Source organism: Crinia signifera, chromosome 4 (assembly GCF_055691185.1).
Source record: "Crinia signifera chromosome 4, ASM5569118v1, whole genome shotgun sequence".
NCBI lineage: Eukaryota > Metazoa > Chordata > Amphibia > Anura > Myobatrachidae > Crinia > Crinia signifera.
In genome coordinates, this window is record NC_139220.1 from 34,946,876 (window position 1) to 34,972,887 (window position 26,012).

The 26,012-nt window shown below is 44.1% G+C and overlaps 1 protein-coding gene across 2 annotated transcripts; it reads right to left on the reverse strand.

Moving 5' to 3' along the window:
* Positions 1 to 334: 334 nt before the first annotated feature.
* CD74 (CD74 molecule) lies at positions 335 to 24,986 on the reverse strand. Of its 2 annotated transcripts, XM_083181545.1 has the most exons (11): positions 24,728 to 24,986; positions 20,578 to 20,753; positions 18,319 to 18,401; positions 18,026 to 18,088; positions 15,846 to 15,941; positions 14,004 to 14,100; positions 12,893 to 13,027; positions 12,223 to 12,417; positions 11,482 to 11,531; positions 9,659 to 9,738; positions 335 to 453 (listed from the first exon to the last, which is right to left on the reverse strand). In XM_083181545.1, the coding sequence occupies exons 1-10, from the start codon at positions 24,805 to 24,807 to the stop codon at positions 9,694 to 9,696; spliced, it is 1,020 nt and encodes a 339-aa protein (XP_083037671.1). In that variant the 5' UTR covers positions 24,808 to 24,986; the 3' UTR covers positions 335 to 453; positions 9,659 to 9,693. The 2 variants fall into 2 exon arrangements, with proteins under 2 accessions (XP_083037671.1, XP_083037672.1); XM_083181546.1 differs by lacking the exon at positions 12,893 to 13,027 and having other exon boundaries at positions 24,728 to 24,985.
* Positions 24,987 to 26,012: the final 1,026 nt, after the last annotated feature.

Genomic DNA, 26,012 nt, shown 5'->3' on the forward strand with positions numbered 1-26,012 from the left:
AGCTGCTGATGTGCCTTCTAGGCGGAGAAATCTGGTTACACTGCGCACCTCAATGATGTCGGGACAGTATGACTGAAATGAGGCGTCTAATGACGCGAGGAGAAGCAGTGTTGTACTTGCTCTGCCCTGGTGGGAAATTAGACAGAAATAGAGAACGTTACGTTGCGGGGATACTTAAATTTTGTGGAAACGCTGTTTCAGTAGAGATTTGCTTGGAATAATTTGACAGCGAACCTTTAGCATCCAGTACCACAATTTTGTTTAGAAATATTGAAATGATAATATCCATGACCGCCATTGTAATTATTCACCTTAAGTAACTGAGAAGGGTATTAGTAACAATAAGAAAACACCAGTTTAATAAGCCTGTGCGCTAAGCCGGAGTCCAACAGCCAAGGCGATAGCGGGTTGGCAGAATCACTGTATAGCCTCTCCACTCGCGTGTGTTTGATTCTGGGGGGAAAGAGAAAACAAGAATGTGATGAACAACAGTAGTCACACACACAGTACTTGTGGTAGCTGAGGAAATCTCTACTGAGGAAAAAACTAATTAGTGTATACTAATTACTCTATTACCTTATTTGTGTAAAGCTGCCCATACACGGTCCGTTTAACGGATCCGTTTGGAACTTAAACAGCACACATCGGATCGGATCGCATCCCTAGTGCATGCAGTGTGCACTGCGATCCGATACGATGTGTACCTAGTACAAAAAGTATGTGCAGCACATACTTTTTGTACCGTACTATGTGATGCGCGGGAGCGCGCATCGCATAGTACAGAACGGATGCCGGCGAACGGCTCCGTGTATGAGCAGCTTAAGAGTCATCGTTTTTCAGTGCTCCTCAAACTCCTGGTAGTGAAAACTAACCCTCACAAAATGGCTGCCCTTAATAGCAGACTGTTTTTAAAGCTGCTAGAGGAAGCAACCGCCTCCTCTAGCATCCTCAAAAACTGCTGTATGCCGGGGCAGCCATTTTGCGACTGTCAGTTTTCATAAGCAGCAGGAGCCAGGAGAGCCGGGACCACAGACAAGTAAATCTGCGGGCTCCGAGCACAGATGCGACAGGTTTCGGGCCTAAAGCTCCAGCTAGAGCAGGGCTGGGCAACACCGGCCCTCCAGATGTTAATGAACTACACATCCTAGGATGCTTTGCATTAGTTTTGCTATGTGGCCATGCTGAAACTGATGCAAGGCATGCTGGGATGTGTAGTTCATCAACATCTGGAGGGCCGGTGTTGCCCAGCCCTAAAGCTAGAGGCAGCAGCAGTATCATGAAACCCCTGACAACGAGTAGATTGTGTGGCATACTTTGTAAGGGTCATTACTGCGGGCAGCGGCTTAACAATAGCCCAGCAGTAATGCCCCTTACATAGTATGCCATAAAATCTACTTGTTGTCAGGGGTTTCATGATATTGCTGCTGCTGCCTCTAGCTGTGGCTTTGGGTCCAATTCCCCAGCCCTGTGGATCAGCAGTCCCGGAACTTCCACAGACTGCTGTTTGTGTCTTTCTCCTTTTAGCCTCTAGTAACTGTACCTCCCATTTTGGGAGGGACAATTTCAACAGAATTCCAGACCACATGGAATACTGGGCCTAATTCAGGTTTGCTCTCTAAGCAAGCAAGCTGATTAGCAAGCACCTTAACCCCTTCCTGACAGAGCCAGTTTTTGCGTTCCTGACAGAGCCCTTTTTTTCAAATCTGACATGTCTCACTTAAGTGGGGATAACTTTTTTTTGCTTTGACTTATCCCAGTGATTTTGAGATTGTTTTTTCGTGACACATTGTACTTCAAATTAGTGGTAAATTTGGGTCGATACAGTCTGTGTTTTTTTGTGAAAAATACCAAAATGTCGTGAAAAAATGGAAAATTTTGCAATTTGCAAAATGTTAAATTTTCTGCTTGTGAGACAAATAATCATACCACTCAAAATAGTTAATAACTAACATAGACCATATGTCTACTTTATGTTTCCATCATTATTTCAACTTCCTTTTAATTTTTTTGGACACTAGGAGGCTTACAATATGAATAGCAAATTCTCAAATTTTCAAGAAAATTTCAAACACTGATTTTTTTAGGGACCAGTTCAGTTCTGATGTGACTTTGAGGGACTTGTATGTGAGACACCCCCATAAATGATACCATTTCAAAAACTGCACCCCTCACAGTATTCAAAACAGCATTTTGGAAGTTTGTTAACCCTTTAGGTGTTTCACAGGAATTAAAACAAAGTGTAGGTGAAATTTCAAAATTTCATTTTTTTTGCAGATTTGCAATTTTAATACATTTTTCTAAGGAACACAGTACATTTTACTAGAGAAATGTGACTAAAAATTGATTCCCCCAATTCTTTTGTTTTCATAAATATCCTATATGTGGCCCTAGTGTGCACGTTGACCAAACCACAGGCTTCATAATAGAAGGAGCACCTACTTGATTTTGGAGCCTCCTTTTTATGAGATTATTTTTTAGGCACCATGTAGGTTTCTAGGCACCATAAGATGCTAAAATTTAGGAACCCCCCCACAAGTGACCCCATTTTGCAAACTACACCCCTCAGGGAATTCATCTAGGGGTATAGTGTACATTTCAAACCCCCAGGGGTTTCACCAATTGTGGTACAACTGGGCAGTGAAAATGAAAAATTAAATTTTTTACACAAAAATGCAGTTCTGGCTCAAAATTTTTCATTTTCACAAGGAATGAAGGAGACAAAGCACCCCAAAATCTGTGCCCCAATTTCTCCCGAGTATGGCAATGCCTCATATGTGACCAAAAAATACCAGTTGGGTGCATGGCAGGACTCAGAAGGGAAGGAGTGATTTTTGGTGGTGGAATGTTGGTGGGTGCTATGTCGCATTAGCAAGACCCCCAAAGCACCAATACAGTGGAACCCCCCCACAAGTGACCCCATTTTGCAAACTACACCCCTCAGGGAATTCATCTAGGGGTATAGTGTACATTTCAAACCCCCAGGGGTTTCACCAATTTTGATACAACTGGGCAGTGAAAATGAAAAATTACATTTTTTTACACAAAAATGCAGTTCTGGCTCAAAATTTTTCATTTTCAGAAGGTATGAAGGAGAAAAAGCACCCCAAAATCTGTGCCCCAATTTCTCCCGAGTACGGCAATGCCTCACATGTGACCAAAAAATACCATTTGGGTGCATGGCAGGACTCAGAAGGGAAGGAGTGATTTTTGGATTTTGCAGCTCAGATTCTGGTGGAATTTTGGTGGGTGCTATGTCGCATTAGCAAGACCCCCCAAGCACCAATACAGTGGAACCCCCCCACAAGTGACCCCATTTTGCAAACTACACCCCTCAGGGAATTCATCTAGGGGTATAGTGTACATTTCAAACCCCCAGGGGTTTCACCAATTTTGATACAACTGGGCTGTGCAAATGCAAAATTACATTTTTTACACAAAAATGCAGTTCTGGCTCAAAATTTTTCATTTTCACAAGGAATGAAGGAGACAAAGCACCCCAAAATCTGTGCCCCAATTTCTCCCGAGTACGGCAATGCCTCACATGTGACCAAAAAATACCATTTGGGTGCATGGCAGGACTCAGAAAGGAAGGAGTGATTTTTGGATTTTGCAGCTCAGATTCTGGTGGAATGTTGGTGGGTGCTATGTTGCATTAGCAAGACCCCCCAAGCACCAATACAGTGGAACCCCCCCACAAGTGACCCCATTTTGAAAACTACACCCCTCAGGGAATTCATCTAGGGGTATAGTGTACATTTCAAACCCCCAGGGGTTTCACCAATTTTGATACAACTGGGCAGTGAAAATGAAAAATTACATTTTTTTACACAAAAATGCAGTTCTGGCTCAAAATTTTTCATTTTCACAAGGAATGAAGGAGACAAAGCACCCCAAAATCTGTGCCCCAATTTCTCCCGAGTATGGCAATGCCTCATATGTGACCAAAAAATACCAGTTGGGTGCATGGCAGGACTCAGAAGGGAAGGAGTGATTTTTGGTGGTGGAATGTTGGTGGGTGCTATGTCGCATTAGCAAGACCCCCAAAGCACCAATACAGTGGAACCCCCCCACAAGTGACCCCATTTTGCAAACTACACCCCTCAGGGAATTTATCTAGGGGTATAGTGTACATTTCAAACCCCCAGGGGTTTCACCAATTTTGATACAACTGGGCAGTGAAAATGAAAAATTACATTTTTTTTTACACAAAAATGCAGTTCTGGCTCAAAATTTTTCATTTTCAGAAGGTATGAAGGAGAAAAAGCACCCCAAAATCTGTGCCCCAATTTCTCCCGAGTACGGCAATGCCTCACATGTGACCAAAAAATACCATTTGGGCGCATGGCAGGACTCAGAAGGGAAGGAGTGATTTTTGGATTTTGCAGCTCAGATTCTGGTGGAATTTTGGTGGGTGCTATGTCGCATTAGCAAGACCCCCCAAGCACCAATACAGTGGAACCCCCCCACAAGTGACCCCATTTTGCAAACTACACCCCTCAGGGAATTCATCTAGGGGTATAGTGTACATTTCAAACCCCCAGGGGTTTCACCAATTTTGATACAACTGGGCTGTGCAAATGCAAAATTACATTTTTTACACAAAAATGCAGTTCTGGCTCAAAATTTTTCATTTTCACAAGGAATGAAGGAGACAAAGCACCCCAAAATCTGTGCCCCAATTTCTCCCGAGTACGGCAATGCCTCACATGTGACCAAAAAATACCATTTGGGTGCATGGCAGGACTCAGAAAGGAAGGAGTGATTTTTGGATTTTGCAGCTCAGATTCTGGTGGAATGTTGGTGGGTGCTATGTTGCATTAGCAAGACCCCCCAAGCACCAATACAGTGGAACCCCCCCACAAGTGACCCCATTTTGCAAACTACACCCCTCAGGGAATTCATCTAGGGGTATAGTGTACATTTCAAACCCCCAGGGGTTTCACCAATTTTGATACAACTGGGCAGTGAAAATGAAAAATTACATTTATTTACACAAAAATGCAGTTCTGGCTCAAAATTTTTCATTTTCACAAGGAATGAAGGAGACAAAGCACCCCAAAATCTGTGCCCCAATTTCTCCCGAGTATGGCAATGCCTCATATGTGACCAAAAAATACCAGTTGGGTGCATGGCAGGACTCAGAAGGGAAGGAGTGATTTTTGGTGGTGGAATGTTGGTGGGTGCTATGTCGCATTAGCAAGACCCCCAAAGCACCAATACAGTGGAACCCCCCCACAAGTGACCCCATTTTGCAAACTACACCCCTCAGTGAATTCATCTAGGGGTATAGTGTACATTTCAAACCCCCAGGGGTTTCACCAATTTTGATACAACTGGGCAGTGAAAATGAAAAATTACATTTTTTTACACAAAAATGCAGTTCTGGCTCAAAATTTTTCATTTTCAGAAGGTATGAAGGAGAAAAAGCACCCCAAAATCTGTGCCCCAATTTCTCCCGAGTACGGCAATGCCTCATGTGTGACCAAAAAGTGTCAGGACTCAGAAGGGAAGGAGTGATATTTGGATTTTGCAGCACAAATTCTGGTGGAATGTTGGTGGGTGCTATGTCGCATTAGCAAGACCCCCAAAGCACCAATACAGTGGAACCCCCCCACAAGTGACCCCATTTTGCAAACTACACCCCTCAGGGAATTCATCTAGGGGTATAGTGTACATTTCAAACCCCCAGGGGTTTCACCAATTTTGATACAACTGGTGAGTGAAAATGAAAAATTACATTTTTTTACACAAAAATGCAGTTCTGGCTCAAAATTTTTCATTTTCAGAAGGTATGAAGGAGAAAAAGCACCCCAAAATCTGTGCCCCAATTTCTCCCGAGTACGGCAATGCCTCACATGTGACCAAAAAATACCATTTGGGTGCATGGCAGGACTCAGAAGGGAAGGAGTGATTTTTGGATTTTGCGGCTCAGATTCTGGTGGAATGAATGGTGGGTGCTATGTGGCATTAGCAAGACCCCCGAAGCACGGTGAAATGATGAACCTAAAAATCCATAGATGTGTGGTATATTTTAAAACACTCCTTTATACATAGGCCGGGTTTGTCGGGGCAAGTGTCACACTGGAAAATAGTTTGCTTTCTTATTCCCTTTTTATAGCAAACTTTGCACCTTTTTTGTGTCCTGCCCTTTTTTCCAGTGGAGGGGATTTCATCAGGAAAATGCTGCCCTGGTACAATACGGGGGCCAGTACTAGAAGTACTGGGGCCCTCTGCCTGCTGGTTCCCAAATACTAGGCCCTTTATGACTTCCTCTTGAAAGTGCATAAATGTCCCCCTCTGGCCGGTAGAACGGAATAGCACGTAAGCATTATACAGTGCCATCTGGATGATATACACGGCCAGCTTCTTGTACCAGATTTTTGTTTTCCGCAGGGCACTGTACGGCTTCAGTACCTGATCTGAAAGATCCACTCCGCCCATGTACCTATTGTAATCCAGGATACAATTAGGTTTGGAGGTGTGGGTACTGGTACCTCGTACAGGGACGGAGGTGGTACTGTCTCCGTGAATTGTTGTCAGTATAAGGACATCCCTCTTGTCCTTATATTTGACCAACAACATATTTTCGGTGCATATTCCCCTGCTTTCACCCCTTCTCATTACTTGGGCAATGTGCGTTTTTGGGAGGCCTCTTTGGTTCTTGCGCACAGTACCGCAAGCTGCTGTACCTCTTGAACCAAGGGCCTTAAACAGGGGGATGCTGGTGTAAAAGTTATCCACATAAAGGTGATAACCTTTATCCAGGAAGGGGTGCACTAAATCCCAGACAATTTTTCCACTAACACCTACGAGGGAGGGGGGGCATTCTGGCGGTTCAATTCTTGAATCCTTCCCTTCATATACCCTAAACCTGTGGGTGTACCCTGAGGTGCTTTCACACAGCTTATACATTTTTATGCCATACCTTGCCCTCTTACTGGGAAGGTACTGGCGGAATTTAACCCTTCCTTTAAAATGTATAAGGGACTCGTCTATGCAAATGAATTTATCTGGGATGTACATCTCTTCAAATTTGGCACTGAAATGATCAATGACCGGCCTGACTTTGAATAGCCGGTCAAAGGTGGGATCATCTCTGGGTGGGCACTGTGCATTATCGTTGTAATGCAAAAATTTAAGGATCGTCTCAAATCGAGCCCGGGGCATGGCCATACGGTAAAATGGGGTGCTGTACAGAACATCTGTACTCCAATATTGCCTAATTTCTGGCTTTTTTACTATGCCCATATGAAACACCAGACCCCAAAACGTCATCATCTCTACTGCATCTACAGGGGTCCACCTAGCAAATGATGACGTGGGGTTTTGAGCAATAAACTGCTGGGCATATAAATTAGTTTGGTCCACAATTAAATTTATAAAATCATCAGAGAAAAATAATTTGAAAAAGTCAATTTCTCTGAGACCTGTGGAATCAAATTGGATTCCTGGCATGGCCAAAAACTCAGGAACCTGGGGCTCAAAATTGTCTGGTGGTGGGGTCCATACGAGATCAATTATTGGGGGGGGGTCTCAGCTGCTCTACGGGGGCGTCTTTGAGGGGGTCCCTCATCACTAGAGGAGGAAGAGGAGCTTAAGATGAATCCTTCAAATTCCCCGCTTGCCTCACTGGCTGTGTCAGAATCAGAGGCAAGCATGGCATATGCCTCCTCCGCTGAATACATTCTTCTGGATGACTGGGATGACATTTGGGATGACATTTGGGATGCCATTTTTATTTTTGTGTTACTGGTAGTGAAATGTTTCAACACGTGTATAGTGTAGGGGGGGTACAAACTTTATTTCAACCCGGGGGGTATGTAGTGTGTAGTGTGTATGTAGTGCAGAAAAAAAAAAAATACTTTATACAGGAATTTGAACCCAATAAAAAAAAAAAAAATTGAAGGGGTTAAAAAAAAAAAAAAAAAGGTCCTGCGCCAAAAATTGAGCACAGATGTTGGTCAGTAACGTCCGTCACTGAACAGCGCTCAAAGGCAACAGGAATTTGATCAAAAAAAAAAAAATAGATCAACCCTGTGCCGAAAAAGCTGATCAGTGATGTACGTCACTGATCAGCGCACAGTGGCCACAGGACACCCACAAAATCACAGTGTGTGTAAAAAATAAATAAAAAAAGACCCACAGCAGCCTCAAAAAAAAAAAAAGGTGATTAGTGATGCAACACTGATTACCAGTGAGGGGCAGCAGGTGCACAACCTTTGGTGCAACTGACAGTGCAACTGGCAGCAACTGACAGGTATATATATAAAAAAAAAAAACCCTGCGCCCCCAAAAAGTTGCTGATCAGCACAGATATACTGATCAGCACAAAAGGGGGGGTAGCAGACACAAAATATACACTCTCTATCACTCTCTGTCACTATCTCTCTCTATCTCTCTCTATCTCTCTCTATCTATCACTATCTATCACTATCTATCACTATCTATCACTATCTATCACTCTAGGACACTGCAGCAGCAGCACTGACAGTTATATGTATAAAAAAAAACCTGCACCCCCAAAAAGGGGGGGTAGCAGACACAAAATATACACTCTCTATCACTCTCTGTCACTATCTCTCTCTATCTCTCTATCTCTCACTATCTATCACTATCTATCACTCTATGACTCTGCAGCAGCAGCACTGACAGTTATATATATAAAAAAAAAACCTGCACCCCCAAAAAGGGGGGGTAGCAGACACAAATCTCTCTATCTCTCACTATCTATCACTATCTATCACTATCTATCACTATCTATCACACTGCAGCAGCAGCACTGACAGTTATTTATATATAAAAAAAACCTGCACCCCCAAAAAGGGGGGGTAGCAGACACAAAATATAGCTCTCTCTGTCACTATCTCTCTATCTCTCTCTATCTCTCTCTCTATCTCTCTATCTCTCTATCACACTGCAGCAGCAGCAGGAAGTCCCAAGAAGTCAAATCCAGGCAGCGTCCAGCTCGCTACAAGCAGTGATCAGGTAATCAGGTAAGGTATTTGCAAGGATCAGGTAAGTATTAGCAAGGATCAGGTCAGTATCACGGCAGATAGGCACGGTGACCGCTCTGCACGCTATTCCAGACCGGAATGGCGTCTGCAGCGCAGTCACCGTTAGTTTAAATGTCGCGCCTTGGCTGTGATTGGTCCGTGGGTCCCACGGACCAATCACAGCCTTGGGGGCAGGTGGGGTGAGGGTGGGGTGAGGTGTCATCGTCACCGATGACCCCCTCATGCCCCCTGACGCCCGGCGGTGATTGACACCTGTGTTACCGAGCGTCTGATTCGCTGGTAACACAGGAAAACGCTGTGAATGGCTGTTCACACTGAACAGCCAATCACAGCGATCGCCGACGGGGGGGCGACATCGCAGCCCCCCCTGGGCATGCAGGGACATGTCTGCTGTCAGGGACAGCAGACATCGTCCCTCTGTCACTGCGTCTCGAGACGCAGTGACAGTTTAAAGTCATGACGTACATTTATGCCATGTGTCGGGAAGTACATCCCGGCCATGACGTAAATGTACGTCAAATGTCGGGAAGGGGTTAACGCCGCCCCGCCTAATGGCATAGGAAAATGTGCAACAGACAACTCATGGCAGTGTTGCAACACCTCACATCGACATATCGCCACCAATAGTAATGCTTTAGACTTACTTTGGTAGTTGTTGTTTGATTTGTGATACATTCAGCTACCAATCTTTGCCAGCCATCTTTGTTTCCTCATGCTCTCTCTCCTAAAAAGAAGTAAATAAAGATTCTAAATCGGCTTTAAGTTATACACGTGTAAATGGAAAAGATTTTAGACCTCAAATGTGGCACAGCCTGTCTAAGTGTCCCTGGTTTGTGAAAGCCTTTTCTAAGCAATATAAAGGGAAAGGACCACCTTGGGCCGTGAATGATAAGTCTGGTGCTGGCAGGCGTTGCACATCAGTATTGACAAATACCAAGTGGAAATGGCAAAACTAGATATCTGTAGGCCGATAGCAAAAGTTTGTAAGGGCTCTCATGTACCATCCAATGGTGAAAAATATGTATAACACATGGAACTGTGACAGGGAAGGTGGCCCCTCTCAGCCCTGGGCCCCGTAGCAGCTGCGCCCCCTGCACCTATGGTAGCTACACCCCTGTATATAACACATGTAACTGTGACAGAGAAGGTGGCCCCTCTCAGCTCTGGTCCCATAGCAGCTGCACTCCCTGCACCTATGGTAGCTACACCCTGTACATTACACATGTAACTGTGACAGGAAAAGTGGCCCCTCTCAGCTCTGGGCCCCCTAGCAGCTGCACCCCCTGCACCTATAGTAGCTTCACCCCTGTATATAACACATGTAACTGTGACAGGGAAGGTGGCCCCTCTCAGCTCCGGGCCCCATAGCAGCTGCACTCACTGCACCTATGGTACACCTCTCATACTTGCCTACTTTTGAAAACTAGTTTCAGGGAGATTATAGTTGGCAGTAGAAATTTGCACAGCGCCCCCATAAGGGGTATGTCATGCTCCACCCAAAGGATGTGGCTAGTTCTATATATGGATGTATATTGCTTAAATGCTTGTTGCGAGCTATTTCTAGATGACATTAGTAACTATATACTTTGGGAATGTAATGTTGATAATAACAGTGTTGCCTGCAATATTGGATTATTTATTGGATTATTTGCAATTATTTGCTGTAATATTTAGTTTCTTCTCTCAGCATACGTGATAATAAATGAGGTCCCTATGTTATAAATTCCAAGTGCAAATCCATCTGATTTTATATATCTTTGATTTCATTTTTTCCCCAAAAATGTATCAGGTGCTTAAGGTGGGTTTGGAGAAATCAGGAAAATTTCTAGACTCTGCAGGGAGAGGGAGATTACACCAATTTCAGGGAGTCTCCTGCAGAATCCAGGAGAGGAGGCAATTATGCATCTCTGCTGCGTCAAACTCAGGCCCTCTGCCCCTAGATGCAACCACACTCCAGTACTGGATGTATTGTAAGCAGTGGCGGCTCCTACCTTATGGTAGGAGGAGGGCTGCGGCTGGCCCTGATGCTGGTAACCCCGGTACCGGCGCATGAGCAGTACTGACCTCTGTACTGCGTAGGCGGCCAACATCTAAACAGCCCATAGAAGTGAAATCATGGTCCCAGCTCCTGTACAAAACAGATGACCGGCACCGGGAGCAGCGCGTACTGACATAGGTACTGAGCATGCACAGACCCCAGATTGTATAGGCTGCAGCAGTAGCAGCCCATAGCGGCATCCCGGAGGGAGGGAACACCTGCCAGTGGGACTAACGGGTGACTGGCAGGTCAGACTTCCAATAGGAAGTCACTGCCAATCACAGTGAAGCCAGTGCTTCCCTACAGTGGCGGATTTTACCTGGTATGGGGCTGCAGTCCTGCAGCCCATGGGTAAAAACCGCCACTGATTATAAGTTACCAAATACATGACAGTAGTAATGAGCAATAACGTGAACATCTTCAACTTACAAAGACGGGTTCATAAAAATCATCATAATTCACTGTTGGCTCCAGAATGTCTGTGGAGAAACAGATAATCTGTATTAGAGGTGGTGGAATAAAAGGGTTTGTCGCATTGGGTCCAATCTCAGCAGCGTACACATCAGAACATGATGGTCATTCCAATTTCCCTTCATCCCAGAACAAACAATACTGAGTGTAGCGGTTATGGTATAGTGGACCGACGGTGTTGACCACTATTGGTGGAACCTATCTAGCAAGATCCCATGATCTCCCATCTTAGTACATTTCCACCCTAGAATCTGATTGGGTGCCATGTGCAACACCTCCACTTGTCTGATTGGCAGAAGCTGGCCTGGGGGAGGCTCTGCAGGCCACCAAACCCTTGTACCCGTGCCACTAGTTTATTTATTTACAGTTACTTATATAGCACCAACATACTGGGCTGGATACAACAGTGATAGAACAAGGCTGGGTAATACCAGGCAGACACAGAGGCAGGAGGGTCCTGCGCCTCAGCTTACACAATCAAGGGAAAAGCTGATCTAAAAAAAAAAGCTGATCTAAAGAACTACGATTTTATTTCTGGTCATCATGTTTTGCTCTACAGTATTTATCATCTATCTCGATGCTAAAAATATTTTAAAAATATTTTTTAAAAACCAGTAAAACTGCTGAAGAACGGGACTTAATGGCAAACTGACGGGAAGGGAGGGAAAATGAAAAACATGGTATCCCTGTACCGCTTACCCCTGCAGTCGATTTTTGCGCGAGATTTCGTTTCTGGCACCTCAGTCCCGTTGCTGTAGACACACCAGCAGTAACCAGTGCCTCTAGAGCACTGTATGGGGGTGTAGTCACCGTTCTCATCACACTGCGGAAGAAAGCCACCGAGCATCACATGGGCACTGGCCTTTATCTGGCAGGGGGTCATCACTGGGGCACCTTAGATACAAACCCAAATAAGTGAATGCAGACAAGGTATTAGGCACACTGCTGCACTGAGAACAACACACACACTACAGACTGCGGACATAAATACCAGCAATAGAGATCACGGACAGGACCTTGGTCATCGTGAAGTGAAAGGGACAGGGCCGTGTGTGTGTGTGTGTGTGTGTGTATATATATATATATATATATATATATATATATATATATTTAGTAAATAGACAGAATGAAGCTAAAATGGTGCAGTGCCCTTTATAACCACCAGGTGTCAGCAATTATGGCACATTATGTCTGTATACCAAGAACATTCAAACTACAGTAACATTTACAATCAAGAGTGCTGCCACCTTTAGGCCTTACATGTGTACTGCACCAATTTTAAAAAAAAGTGCTTTCCCCGGGTAATACAACAGCTCTCTGTAAACAGGCTGCAGCGAAACAACAGATAAGATGGAAGGAATATATTCACCACTTGGTGTTTCATCATTAACATTGAACAATGAGTCTGTTGAGTGACTGCTGGTGGCAAAAACCAAATGTCCGCGTCTGGGTAACTCAGCCGGAGAGCGGCTTCCTTCCGGTGTAGTCAATGAGCCACTGTCTCCTGGGGGAAGAAATGGCGAAGACTTTGAAATACACTGTCTATAAGCACAGCAGGTATCCCATGTATTACAGCTTATCAGCAGAGCTACTGTCATGTGGTCCAAAGCAGAGGATACCTGGTTTATGCACCAACATAAAAAATGAAACTTTTCTGCAAATGGTAAATATATTCAGTCATACATCTTATGGAGTGAAAGGGGGAAAAAACATATTAAAAATGTGCACAGTGGAAGCGGCCATTTTGTAGGCTATACAAATATTCACAAGAATGCAACCTATCCGTTCACTGTGAAGAAGTGACATCACTGGGACACGTTGTGAAACTCTGGCTGGTACAATAATAACAGGGGTGCTGGTACACTTGGACATCTCCAATGGTCTAGTTCTGCCAACTAGACATGGCACCAAGAGGTGTAGTATCTAAATAAACACACCGGGGTGTGACTATGTCCATGTCACAGTCACACCTGCCAAAATACAGGGGCCTGATATTTAATTTTTTGCTTGTACCCATGATCTGCAATTCTCCAACAAAATGGCTGCCCCCAATGTGCACGCGCAGACAACAAATGCCCTTTTATCCTAAGACAGTGATGGCTAACCTTGACACTCCAGATGTTGTTGAACTACACATCCCAGCATGCCCTGCATCAGTTTTAGCATGGCCAAATAGTAAAACTGTAGCAGGGCATGCTGGTATGTGTAGTTCAACAACAGCTGGAGTGTGAAGGTTAGCCAGCACTGTCCTAAGACGTTAGCACAGACTTTTTACTCAGAAAAGCACTTTTTGCACAATATTCATCCCCTATCTCAGGGTTAATAAATAAACAGGACTGTGGGCAGAGATCTATGCCACACCAACCCTTTTACTGTCTATATACCATATTTGTTATGCCATAGAACCACCTTATAGCACTTATTTTACTTCTCCACATTGCGTCAAGCTGGCTGGAAGCCTGAATGTATGGATGCGGTACCTGTGGCAACAACATTGTCTTCTTGGGGTATCCCTGGTGTTTTGGTGTTCTGCACTAAATAAAACAGATACCACTGTTGCATCCAGGAGTCAAATGCCTGAAAGAGAAAAGGGGAGAAGAGGGTAAATGTCATTTTGTACTGCCATTTTTACGTAGTCTTTTGGCGACAGTGGTGCTATGGATTTTGAATACCTTGACAGTTTGTCAATATCAACAGGTTGAATGATGACATTCTGGACCTGAGGTCACCTAGCTACTGTTTCTTACTAATGTTACACTTTAACACTCAAACCTCTCACCAGTGTGATACGTTGGGGTGGTTGGTTGGTTTGTGCTGGCCTGGCGGGTCCCCTGCTTTGGATTTGATTGTTAGGGACCCACCAGATGAGGACATCTGATTTCGGTTGGTGGGCTCTTATTTATGGCCAAAATGATTCTAAGCTCCTAACATTTACTCTAGGGCAGTGGTTCCCAAACTTTTTAAAAACACGGCGCCCTAAAAAAAAAAATAATCTGAATTTTTTTCTACGACACCCCTAAAAAATGTAATTCATTCATTTGTGTTTATATGTCACCCTTAGGTGTAGCAAATTATGATTGGAAGCTACAAGCACTGGTTTTGCCTATTACTTCGACCATACTGTAAATCATTTGAATTGGTCCTTGACCACAAACCCAGGGTACCCCTGCAAGTGTCCTGAGGCACCCCTGGGTGCCATGCCGCACAGTTTGTAAACCACTGCTCTAGGGGCCTGATTCGGACCTGTTAGCAAGGCAGCAATTTTTTTCAAATGGACAAAACCATGCTGCACTGCAGGTGGGGCAGATGTAATGTGTGCAGAGAGAGTTAGATTTGGGTGAGGTGTGTTCAAACTGAAATCTAAATAGCGATTTAAAAATAATGCAGATAAACAAAATAATGACACCAAATCTAACTCTGCACATGTTACATCTGCCACACCTGCAGTGAAGCATGTTTTTTTCCATCTGCAAAACTTGGTCTGAATCAGGCCCTTTGTTAGATTGCAGAGTTTATTATAATTGTTCTGATTAGCTGTTACCTAGTAACTATGTTAGTATTATGGGAATTTATCGTTTGGAATGTCAGCCTTATTAGAAATGGGGCACTGGATGCAGATGACAGAGATTTATATAAAACACTGACATCAGGACACTGAGGAAGACATGTAAATCTAACCGCACCGCTCTCCACTAGATCTTAGCTATGAATCTAACTAATGACCCAGTTTCATGTTTTTAACAAGAATCTGGTATTTATTTGGCCAACCACCACCTAATCCTTAATTCCCTGTGATTTTATATTGTTGTTTTTTTTGCCCACATACAGTGGTGTAACTATAGCTCCGCAGCCCCGGCTGTGGCGAGGAGGCGCAGAGAAAGTGTGGGCGCCGGGGGATCCGCTGCTGTCTGCCGGTACCTGGCCTGCCGCTTCTGTCTGCGGTCACGGTCCTGTCTCTCCCGGTGCCGGCTCCTGCTGCTATAATGAAAAGTGACATTTAGAAAATGGCTGCCCCCATACTGCAGACAGTTTTTGAGGATGCTAGAGGAGGAGGTGGCCTCCTCTAGCATCCTTTAAAACTGTCTGCAGTATGGGAGCAGCCATTTTCTAAGTGTCACTTTTCATCATAGCAGCAGGAGCCGGCACCGGGAGAGACGTGACCGTGACCGCAGACAGATGCGGCAGGCCAGGTACGGGCATAATGCATGGGGGGGGGGGGGGGGCGCCGAAAAATTTGCGGCGGGGGGGCGTACATTCAGTAGTTACGCCACTGCCCACATATAAGATTCTATCATTGTAAATAAACATTTACAGACACTGACCATATATTCTTCCTCGCTAAGAGTCCTTCTCAGTCTTCTCAGGTTCTCCAGGATGGTGCCATTGAAGGATGGATACTTCCTCAGGGGATTTCTCAACTGAAAACAATAAAGGTACATAAAAGGTATGGGAGAACGGAACAGCACGGCAATCAGAGGGAATCCGCACATCTGTATAACGCCTGGATCAGCGTATTCCCCTTATCCCACTGACTCTGTGATAGATTCCTCCATGAATGCTGGATGTTCACAAAGTTGTGGAGCTCCCTGAAGGCACTTAGTGGGAGAAATGTCAACCTTCTAAAGCAGGCATGTCCAAACTATGGCCCTCCAGCTGTTGTGAAACTACACATCCCAGCATGCCTTGCCATAGTTTTAGCATTCCCTAATAGTAAAACTGTGGCAAGGCATGATGGGACTTGTAGTTTCACAACAGCTGGAGGGCCATAGTTTGGACATGCCTTAGACACAAGGATACATTACCAATAGCAAATCAGATTTCACCTATACTTTATATGGGTGTGGTACAGGGGTCCGACACTCGGGATCCCGACAGTCATTAGCCCGACGTCGGGATCCCAACTGGCTGGACCCAGGCAGCATGGTGAGCACAACTAAGCCCCTTTCGGGCTCTCCACGCTGCGGGCACGGTGGCTCGCTACGCTACGCGAGCCACCTATTCCATTCTCCCTCTATGGGGGTCCACAAGGGAAAATAGCAGGTGGCCGTCGGGAACCCGGCTGTCGGTGTTTTGACAGTCGGGATTCCGACGTCGGGATCCCGTCCGGCACCCCTTTATATAATGTTCCTGATAAATGCTAGTTTGAAGTTTATTTGTTGGCATGAGCTATTTATCCACTTTTCCACTCTTTAGAAGTTTGATCCATTTCTCCCAACGTAGGAGCTAAAGTGATAAACACAGACATTTTCAAGGGATATGTGATAAATATTTTAAATAATATAAAAATTATCCAGCTATAAATGTGTAAGGGGTATTCAATTCATTTTGGGCTTCTACCAGAGCAATTCAATTGTTACTCCGATCAGGAGCGGGTTCCGGCTCCCGCATTTCTGCTCGCAGCCTCCTGAGGTGATAAGCATAAATGTGTGGTACATATGTTTCTGGTTTGTGTGCCCTAACCAGGACGGGTTTAGCTGTTTTTTTGCTCCATTGGGCAACTATTAATTATTGCTACCCATAAACAATTGAATCGCCTCCAAAATGTGTGATATTGTCTTTTTAAGTAGACAGAATAATGATTAATGCTGCGATAGCTGACTTTTATAGCATATACACTGTGCAAAAGTAACACCGATGGCTGATTAGGCAGGAGGTGACATAAATCACAGAAGGGCTATCATACTACAAGCTAGTAAACAGTTAATGAATGAGGCAGTGTGCTGCGTCTGGCAGCCAATGGGTGCAAGGGGAGGAGTAAGGGGAGAGAAGGGTCTTGTGACCAGGGAGTTTAGCCTCTCTGGAAAATTTTTCCCCACCCTCCCATCCCTATTTTTCTGTCTCTATTTTTCTTCATTAGGCGGCGGTAAAGAATGGTCAATTGTGTAGATGGAATGTGTGTAGATAGTGGGTGCGCTCTCCAGGCATCGATTGTCACGAGCCATACTTCTGTGCACGGAAGATGGCTGCCACCACCGACACGGGTGGTTGGCTGGGAGAGTTGGTCACCAGCGGTGTGTGAATGCTATGGTGATCCTACCCACCCCCCTTTTCTTTAGTATGACCGTTCTTTAGTGCCGCCACCAATATTTATAGTCATTAGTCTGTTGTCAAAATAAATTTGACATTCGTTATTTTGAAACGCCAGCACTTGTGTCCGTGTCGTTATTTGTAGATAAGTTGTAGTTTAAGTGTTAAGGGTTTTAAGCATGAGAGTACCGATGGTGAATTTATGGCAGCTTGTATAAGGGACGGTGAGCGTAGTGATCGTCAGGGGTGGAACAGTTTATCGCAAGGCCTAGAGCAACAGTGGAATGGGATAAAGCTTTACCCTGCAGACCCCCTGTTCTGCTCTCGGTCCATATTTGTGGATCATGAGTCAAAGGAGGCTTTCTGCTTTGGTGCGAGCCACAGGTAGCAATTCAGTTTTTCATAGAAAGAGAGCGTTTTGGCATTACTGGGACCCATAATAGTTCTACCACTAGCATGGACACAACACACTCACCAGGAGAAGGTATTTAGCTGCATCTTCTATATTGCTGCTGGCCTTTGCTGTGCGCTCCAGGTTCTACAGATGTAAAACAATACATGATATGCATTAACTAAGACATAGCTATGTCTGTAGCTATCTTTTATAGATTGTATGTACACTTGCGAGCAGGTCCCTCCTTCCCTTCAATATGTTTGATTATATCCAGTCTAGTTTGTATGAGTATACTAGTTCCAAATGGTAAAGTGCTTTATAAATAACTGTAAATATCTAATAAGTAAATCAGAAGAACTTGCAGTCACACTTACCTGCATGGTGTGTTGGTCATCGTCAGAAAGCAATGGCATGCTGAAAGCCATCACTGGCATCCTGCGTTTGCTTTTGTCAGGTGCTGTAGGTGGACAAGTGACAGACAGGATTTAATGAGAACAAGTTTGAGGCAAAAATATCACCTCTTGTAATACGTGGGAGAGTAAGCAACCCTCCTGCGTCCTGTACACTTCTTCAGTGAAGTGGATGTGGCAGTGATGGCGCGTTTTACTGTGAAACGCGTCACTGTGGAACCAGCTACAGCTGACTGGGTAATTATTACACCACTCCCCCTCAGTTGCACCTGGAATCTCCCAGAGAAAACGGTAAAAAAGGAACACTTTTTTTTTTGAGTAAAACATGTGGATCGGCGAATAATTCGACGATCCATGTGTTTTCTGGACACTTTTTGACAATTTTTGGTCAATTTTACGCTCAGCCTATTCAAATCAATACCCATGCCGATTTTTCGACCGTTGAAAAAATTTGTCAGGGGATTGAATAGATCAAAAGTGAACATCGGCCCAGAATGAATGCCGCCCATTGTTTGCTAGTTTTGCCTGTGGCCTTTAACCCTTTCAGGTCCAACGTCTGGTTAGGCTCAACAGCCCTAGCGCTGGTAGCAGATCCAATGGTGAGTCACTTTAAAACAAGAACATAAACATCGTTCAACATTTAATGTAGACCATTTTTTAATTAAAAGAAAAATGAATTACAATGAATTAACATAAAAAAAAATAGTAAAAAATAAACATTTAAACCAGACTGTTTGAATTGCAAAAATAAAATAAAATTGGACTGCAAAGGGCGTATAGTACAATTTCAAAGAGTGAAATGTGGTCTAGAACAGGACTAAGTTTAGGTGACATGGTTAAATAAAAACAATATATCACCAGCCTTCATATAAGAACAAGGGTGCTGAACCTTTAACACCCTATTTGTTTTCCTGTTGAGTTGGTCAAGGCCAGTCGGGTGGGACATTTCCCTCTCCAGCCCCCCACCCCCTCCCCCTTTTTTCCTCATCTTCCTTGCCTTCCACCTCTTTTGCTACTCTTTTCCCTCCTTTATTCTTCCACTAATTCTTTATCTCTCTGTCTTATTATGGTTTCTGTTGTGTGTAGTTTTTCATAAAAATTTCATTATTTTTATTTCTATTTTTTCTCTGTCTTCTCGCACTTTCTTTCTATTATCTTTCAGTATATTTTTGACTTTAAAACAAGAGATGCCTCTGACTTATGATGTTTGTGCATATTTGAACATGTTTAAGATCCTCTGCGTAGGTTCTTCATTGTGACTTTCACCCTTGTTTTCATGGCATCTCACCAATAAAATTTATATTTAAAAAATTATAATAATAGTAGTAATAATTATTATTATTATTATTATTATTATTATTATTATTGCTTTTCCACATGCAATATAAAAACATTGGGGATTATTGAGATCTGAACAATGGGCTGTGAATTTACAGGCTGACCGATCATAAAAATCCAGCATCTTTTTTGATCGCTGAGTGTTGCAAGTTGATTCAAAGGAAGCTGGCGATTGGGGGTGATGACTGTCCCTCAGGGTAAATGCAAGCGCCCATGCATTTTCCGGGAAGGCGTGTGATGTCAGCTCCGACCCCAATGAGCCTGTTTTTCCCCACAGGCAGAGCAGGTTCTAGGTTACAACAGATTGCACACACTGGGAAAAATCATTCGATGATGAGTGAGTTGCGAATAGCTTTGAAACTATTTGCCAATCTGTAGGCCCTTCGCAGCCTTGCACAGGGTGAGATCTCTCTGGCGGGGGCCGGTGGCTATCTGATCGCAGGACTCTGCAAATTAATAGAGAAGTGGTCAGGTCTGAATAACCCCCATTGTACAAGAAAAGTAATGGTGCCCATAGACTTATCCAATTTGGGCCGATTTCACCAGATCCCGACGGATCGGGCCGAGAAACTGTCCCAAATCGGATGTGTTTGACATCCCATCTGATCCAATGCACAGTCCCGTGCGCATTGGGTCGGACCCTACAGATCGATCCTGCTGCCAGGTTCACTATATCGGATCGGACCCATCAGCGGCACATCGCGGGTGGGACACAAGCGTGCCTCGGATAGTTGGCGTGTGAAAGGCATTGTAGCCGTGGACTATATTGGATATTCTGCCAATTATTCCCAAAGGCTTGCAATCTACACTCCTGTGCTTCAGCTATCTGGCAGCTCTATACATGCCATTTGGCAGCTCTGCCTGGTACTGATGGTTGGTACTGACGTGAGCCGGGAAGATTCTTTATCATTGCATCCAACTTCATCTTGTTCGTCTTTTCAGTCAGCCCACTGATCTTGGAATGCTGGTCCGTGACGAAGTAGACGGTTACAGCTTGGCCCACGATGAGGATTCCAACGAGGACGGACAAGGCGGTCACCAGGCTTCCCCTGTTACAGGTCCTTGTGGTGGGAATGAGACAACAAGAAGGATGCCGTTTACATCAGGCAGGTGCCACCAAGAGGTGCATGAACTTTTCTACATAAGTAATACATATACATAAGAATCTACGCAGATAGATCTAAAAGGCAGATGTATCAAGACACTTTCACTTATTTAGCACTATCCAAGATGTCGGGCTATGGGAAAAATCTTCATTTTATTTCACTCAAAAGTTTGATACATCTCCCCCAAAAGGAGAAATGATTGGTTGTTTTAAATGTTAGGTCATTCAAGTGTTTTGCATGCGTGGGGCGCGCCAAGTGATCAAGCCAGTGCTGACATTACTGTAATGTTCTGTCATTGTGACAGGCTGGTAATAAGACATATTCATATTTGATAGCTGGTTATTTAGAAAGTATGGCTTTTTTATTACAATAATTATTTTAAGGATCATTTATATCTAAAATATAGGTGGGTGCTTTTTAAGAACTTTTAACATTTTATCTCCACTTTGTTTGGTCCAGTATGGAAAGTAATCTGTCATATTAGTGCTGCGACCAGTGTAAGTAATGGAAATTGTACACCGTAAGAGTATGTGCTGCCCAGCAACTGCTGATGTCACAGCAACATTAGCCAATCACAAGACTGCTGTAAATAGTATTTCAGAATTTCACAGCTGCTTGAGTTGGGTAATGTATGTTACTAGTGCGACTGTCTGGAAGAATGATAATTTTATATATATATATATATATATATATATATATATATATATTATAGTTATCATTCTTCCATAGACAGTCGCACTAATAACATACATTACCCAACTCAAGCAGCTGTGAAATTGTGAAATACTAACCACAGCAGTCTTTTTTCTCCAAAAATGTAACAGTGTAATGTGGGCTAGGTGACATGAGGGAGATTGGTAGTTGAGGGAGAGAGGGAGATTGCTGCTATTTCAGGGAGTCTCCTGCAGAATGCAGGAGGGTAGGCAACTATGTATAACTGACAAATACAGATTTTAAATATTTAAGTATTTGACAGTTATTTACACTGTATATATACTGATATATATATATATATCAGTATATATACAGTGTAAATAACTGTCAAATACTTAAATATTTAAAATATGTATTTGTCAGTTATAGTTCATTCTTTATATCCCAAATCACAAGGCACTGAATACAGAGATGAAACAGTCCCAACATCTCTCTGCGTAGCAACTGATGACAAAACACAGCCTGAGACATTTCATTTGTTAGTTAAGCATTTACACCCACATTCTCACTTTTTTTTGTGTGAATATTGTACGTAATAAACATAATTGGTTACCCAGTTAAGGAATAAAAAGGGGAAAAAAATAACAGAAAAGAACATTCTTAATAGCTTCATTATTGAGTTAGTTAAATTAAAAAAATGCTCCTACAAATTATCTGATTGCTGAGAGAGAGAGGGGGGGGGGGGGGGTAGGAGGGGTAGGGATGCGGGAGATGTACTAAGCTTAGAAAGTGATCAAATGGAGAGTGATAAACCACCAGCCAATCGGCTCCTAACTGCCATATCACAGGCTGTGTTTGAAAAATGACCGGTAAGAGCTGATTGGTTGGTGGTTTATAGGGATGTAAGCTTTTGGCAGGACATTTTGACTAGATAGTCAAAATGTCCTAGGAGGTTAGCCAAAATCTCCCTATTTTTCTCCTGCTTAGTCAATATTGTCTAGCATAGATTTCTTAGCATAGATAGAATGTGCAGGCAAAGCAATATTGACTAGATCATAGACCATCATTACTAAGAGAGGTATGTATTAAAATACATCGCAGCCCCTCGCCGAGCCACCGAGCCGCCAAGCCGCCGCGCCACCGTAGCGCATATGTCCGACTCCTAACATATGTGCCTAGCATCGCAAAGCGGTGATGGAGGCCCCCCGCATTACCTGTGGTGTGGTGCGCGGGGGGTCTCCATCACATCCCCGGCTCAGTGGCTGTCCCCAGCGCCTCCTCCTCCCTGCAGCCGGAAGGATATCCAGTTGTGACATACAGCTAGGGCGAGGAGGAGTTTGATGGAGGACGGGGAGGGAGGTAGGCGTCTGCGGCGGGCGGCGATAGAAGCCTATATGCTTCTATAGGGCAGTTGTTGATGTCATGTGACATCATCCGCCCGCCCCAAGCAGGCAGGGAATGACTGCGTTCCATCAGGCCCGTCCAGCGTTTCTATGGAGCACAACCATTTTTTTTGTGGGCATGCCCATGAAACACCGGATGTCCGCCCCAGAATGTCCCCTGGCTGCCAATCAAATTGCGAACAGCCTGGCAAATGAAAATCTTGCCGAAGGCGCTCACTGCGGGGAATTTGCACATGCTCATTAGCGCCTATTTATTTATTTATTTATTTACAGTTTCTTATATAGCGCAGCAGATTCTGTTGCGCCTTACAATATGTGCATGACCATAGCCCCTGCAGGTCTGAATTGGCCCCTTTATCTCTCTCCACTTTCTGTTTCCATACTGTGATAAATCTCCCCCGTATAACCTCAGGCAAGTGGTACAAAGTGATTGCTTCCTATACAAATATGTTCAACTGGGATAACTTTGTAATTCCCCTGTAATTAATCACAGTGCGGCACAACACTGTATCATGTTCCACGCAGCCGGCGACGCTACTCTGGACTCCCAGGACACTGGACACCGTAAACGAGATGTTTGTTCTTGAAACAATATCTTTTTTGGGGTCACACTAAGACCTGAGGCACTCAGATGGTATGGGGGTAATGCAAGGACTGTTCCAAACCTCCCAACATGACCCATTCCAGGAGGGACAAAATGCTTTGCTCCTGGATTTCCTTGCCAGTGGCAGTTGCAGAGGTGGGACTGCACCATTGTCCAAAGTTCAAATAGGGGAGCCACACCTGCCAGTGAGTCCCGGACTGTGGTGTTTGGGCTGGCAGTCGTTGGGGCTCCCCTATCTGAATTTTGGTCTGCACTGCAGCCCTGCAACTGCCACTGGCATGGAAGTCCAGGAACAGGGGATTTGTCCCTCCTGGAATGGGTCATGTTGGGAGGTATACTGTTCTGCCCCCATGTCACCATTATCTGGTATTTGTTTCATCTCATCAAGACAGAATTGATTGGCTGTGACAATGCAATCTCTGTTATCCCATGGCCCCACCTCTTGCAGCAACATACTGGGTATTGTTGTATATTGTAGTAAGGAAGACCAGGCAATGATGACGCAATACATGGCACTACATGCCCCACAATCTCCGAAGACACTTCCCCGCTATGAAGATTAAGACTCAGAATGTTAGATGATAACGGATACAAAGCCATTCAGCCCATACATATCATATACCTGTGCTATAGGCTACATCTACAAACTACGGTGCAAGTTAAAAAGAAGGTACTTCCTCATCTTAGCAGCCACTGCTTACGCTTCACACGCCACGCTTCGGGGCTCGGTGGCTTACTGTATTTTGATCACCACCCTTCACCGTCAGAGCCAGGTATTTGGTTCACCACCACCCACACCCCCCCCCCCCCCCCATCCCCACACAAAAAAAAAAAACAACATGAAAAAAGTAACTTAAAAAAGTGAAAACTTGGAAACTCCCACCAAGACCATATACTTGTACAGTACTTATGGCACCCTCATACCCTAACCCTTGTACACCGACCCAATTTCTTATTGCCCCTTACCTATTTTCTTCTTGCTCGCTACAGATTTTCTTCTTGCCCCCTACCTATTTCATAGCCTTTTGTAACCTCTTTTGAGCTTTTTTTTTTTGTTATGCGCACTTGAGCTTTTGATATACCGGCTTAGTAACTGCGCCACTAGAACACAATGAGCTACTGTATTCTACACACTATTTATGTTCATAGAGTAATATTTTTATTATATTCATATATCTTAACTTATATTTTGCCCTTACCTATTGTTTAATACACACTGGCGGAATAGCTAACGCACAATAGTTTATTTTAGTGTTAAATGCTTATACCTGGCATTTCCGTGTCCAACCTCGACCACACTCTCCCCGGCCACTCCGTTCCGAACCAAGTGTTGGGTATCTTCAGCCATCTTCTGATCTGGGGCTTGGACACCTGAGTTGTCCTCACTGAAGCTATTACTCTGTCACTGAGCTGGGACTAAATGAGGCTGCTCTGGGGAAAAAACAGCCCTTTACTGAGAGTATATAGGAAGAGAAAGTAATAGAACGTATCACTCACAGCTCCGGAGATTGGAAATACCCTGAGTGGTGCACAGCTTGGCTTTGGCTATACAGAGAACCTGAATTTCTTATTGGCTGGGACACTGCATCACTTGTTGTCAAGCAGACGTGCTGTGTAGAGGATTCTATTTCCTAAGTCTTTACTGTGTACCTTTATACAGCCAGGAGAGTGTAATAAGGAGAACAATGCATTGTATTATTACAGGACTAAGCAGACTTGTATTTGCATATATGCATCACACCATTTATTTTATAGGGGTGATTCTACCCCAACTCTGCCTTTCACCAGTACATTCATATTCTATGTAAATACAACCTTGAAATATATGCTATATATGTGGAAAGCGTTAGTACAGTATATAAGATATATTACTCGGTATGATTCTACAAAGCCCTGTAGCCTGCAGTAAGGAGCCCATGCAATTACTGGTGGAGCCTTTGGTCCTTAGGGATGGATCTAACATACTTGCCCACTCTACAAGAATACCCGGGAGACCCCCCCTCCCTCCGCCACTGCCTCCATACCCAGTGGACGGATCAGCAGCGTCTAGAAACGTGTCTAGTTAGACACTTAAACATAGTCATCAGCATCTAGATCGGCAGTAAGGAAAGTTAGACGCAAGAGCTAGATCGAAGGGAACGTGATTGACAGTCACATGGTTCACACGAGTGTGTCGTGGTTTTTTTTTTGCCGACTTGGTTCATACTTTACCATCCAAGTGGGCATAGAGTTTAGATTATAATAGTGTGCCAAGCACAGCGAGCCTTGCGAGGGGACACTGTAAACATATTTGGTGTATATGTTGACCTACGTTGACATGGGCACCAAAAATGTGAACACCTGTGTCGACCTAGCAATGGTCAATGACATCCTCGACGATAACGTTGCGTCTAACTTTCCTTACAGTCGATCTAGATACTGTTTACTATTTTTAGGCATCTAACTAGACGCGTTCAACCAGGAGCGGTCAACCGCGTGATTGTTGATCTAGTTGCCATCAACCCGCTATAGCAGAACCACCTGCCTCCAGTCCTACCCCAAATTTGAGAGGCT

Excerpts from the sequence above, each read along its gene's own strand:
- CD74 (XM_083181545.1), bottom strand. The coding sequence starts at position 24,807 with ATGGCTGAAGATACCCAACACTTGGTTCGGAACGGAGTGGCCGGGGAG. Across the intron at positions 15,942-18,025 it reads CAGCTAAATACCTTCTCCTG|TTGAGAAATCCCCTGAGGAA; the intron begins GTGAGTGTGTTG and ends TATTGTTTTCAG. Across the intron at positions 12,418-12,892 it reads TAATGATGAAACACCAAGTG|GTGCCCCAGTGATGACCCCC; the intron begins GTGAATATATTC and ends TTTGTATCTAAG.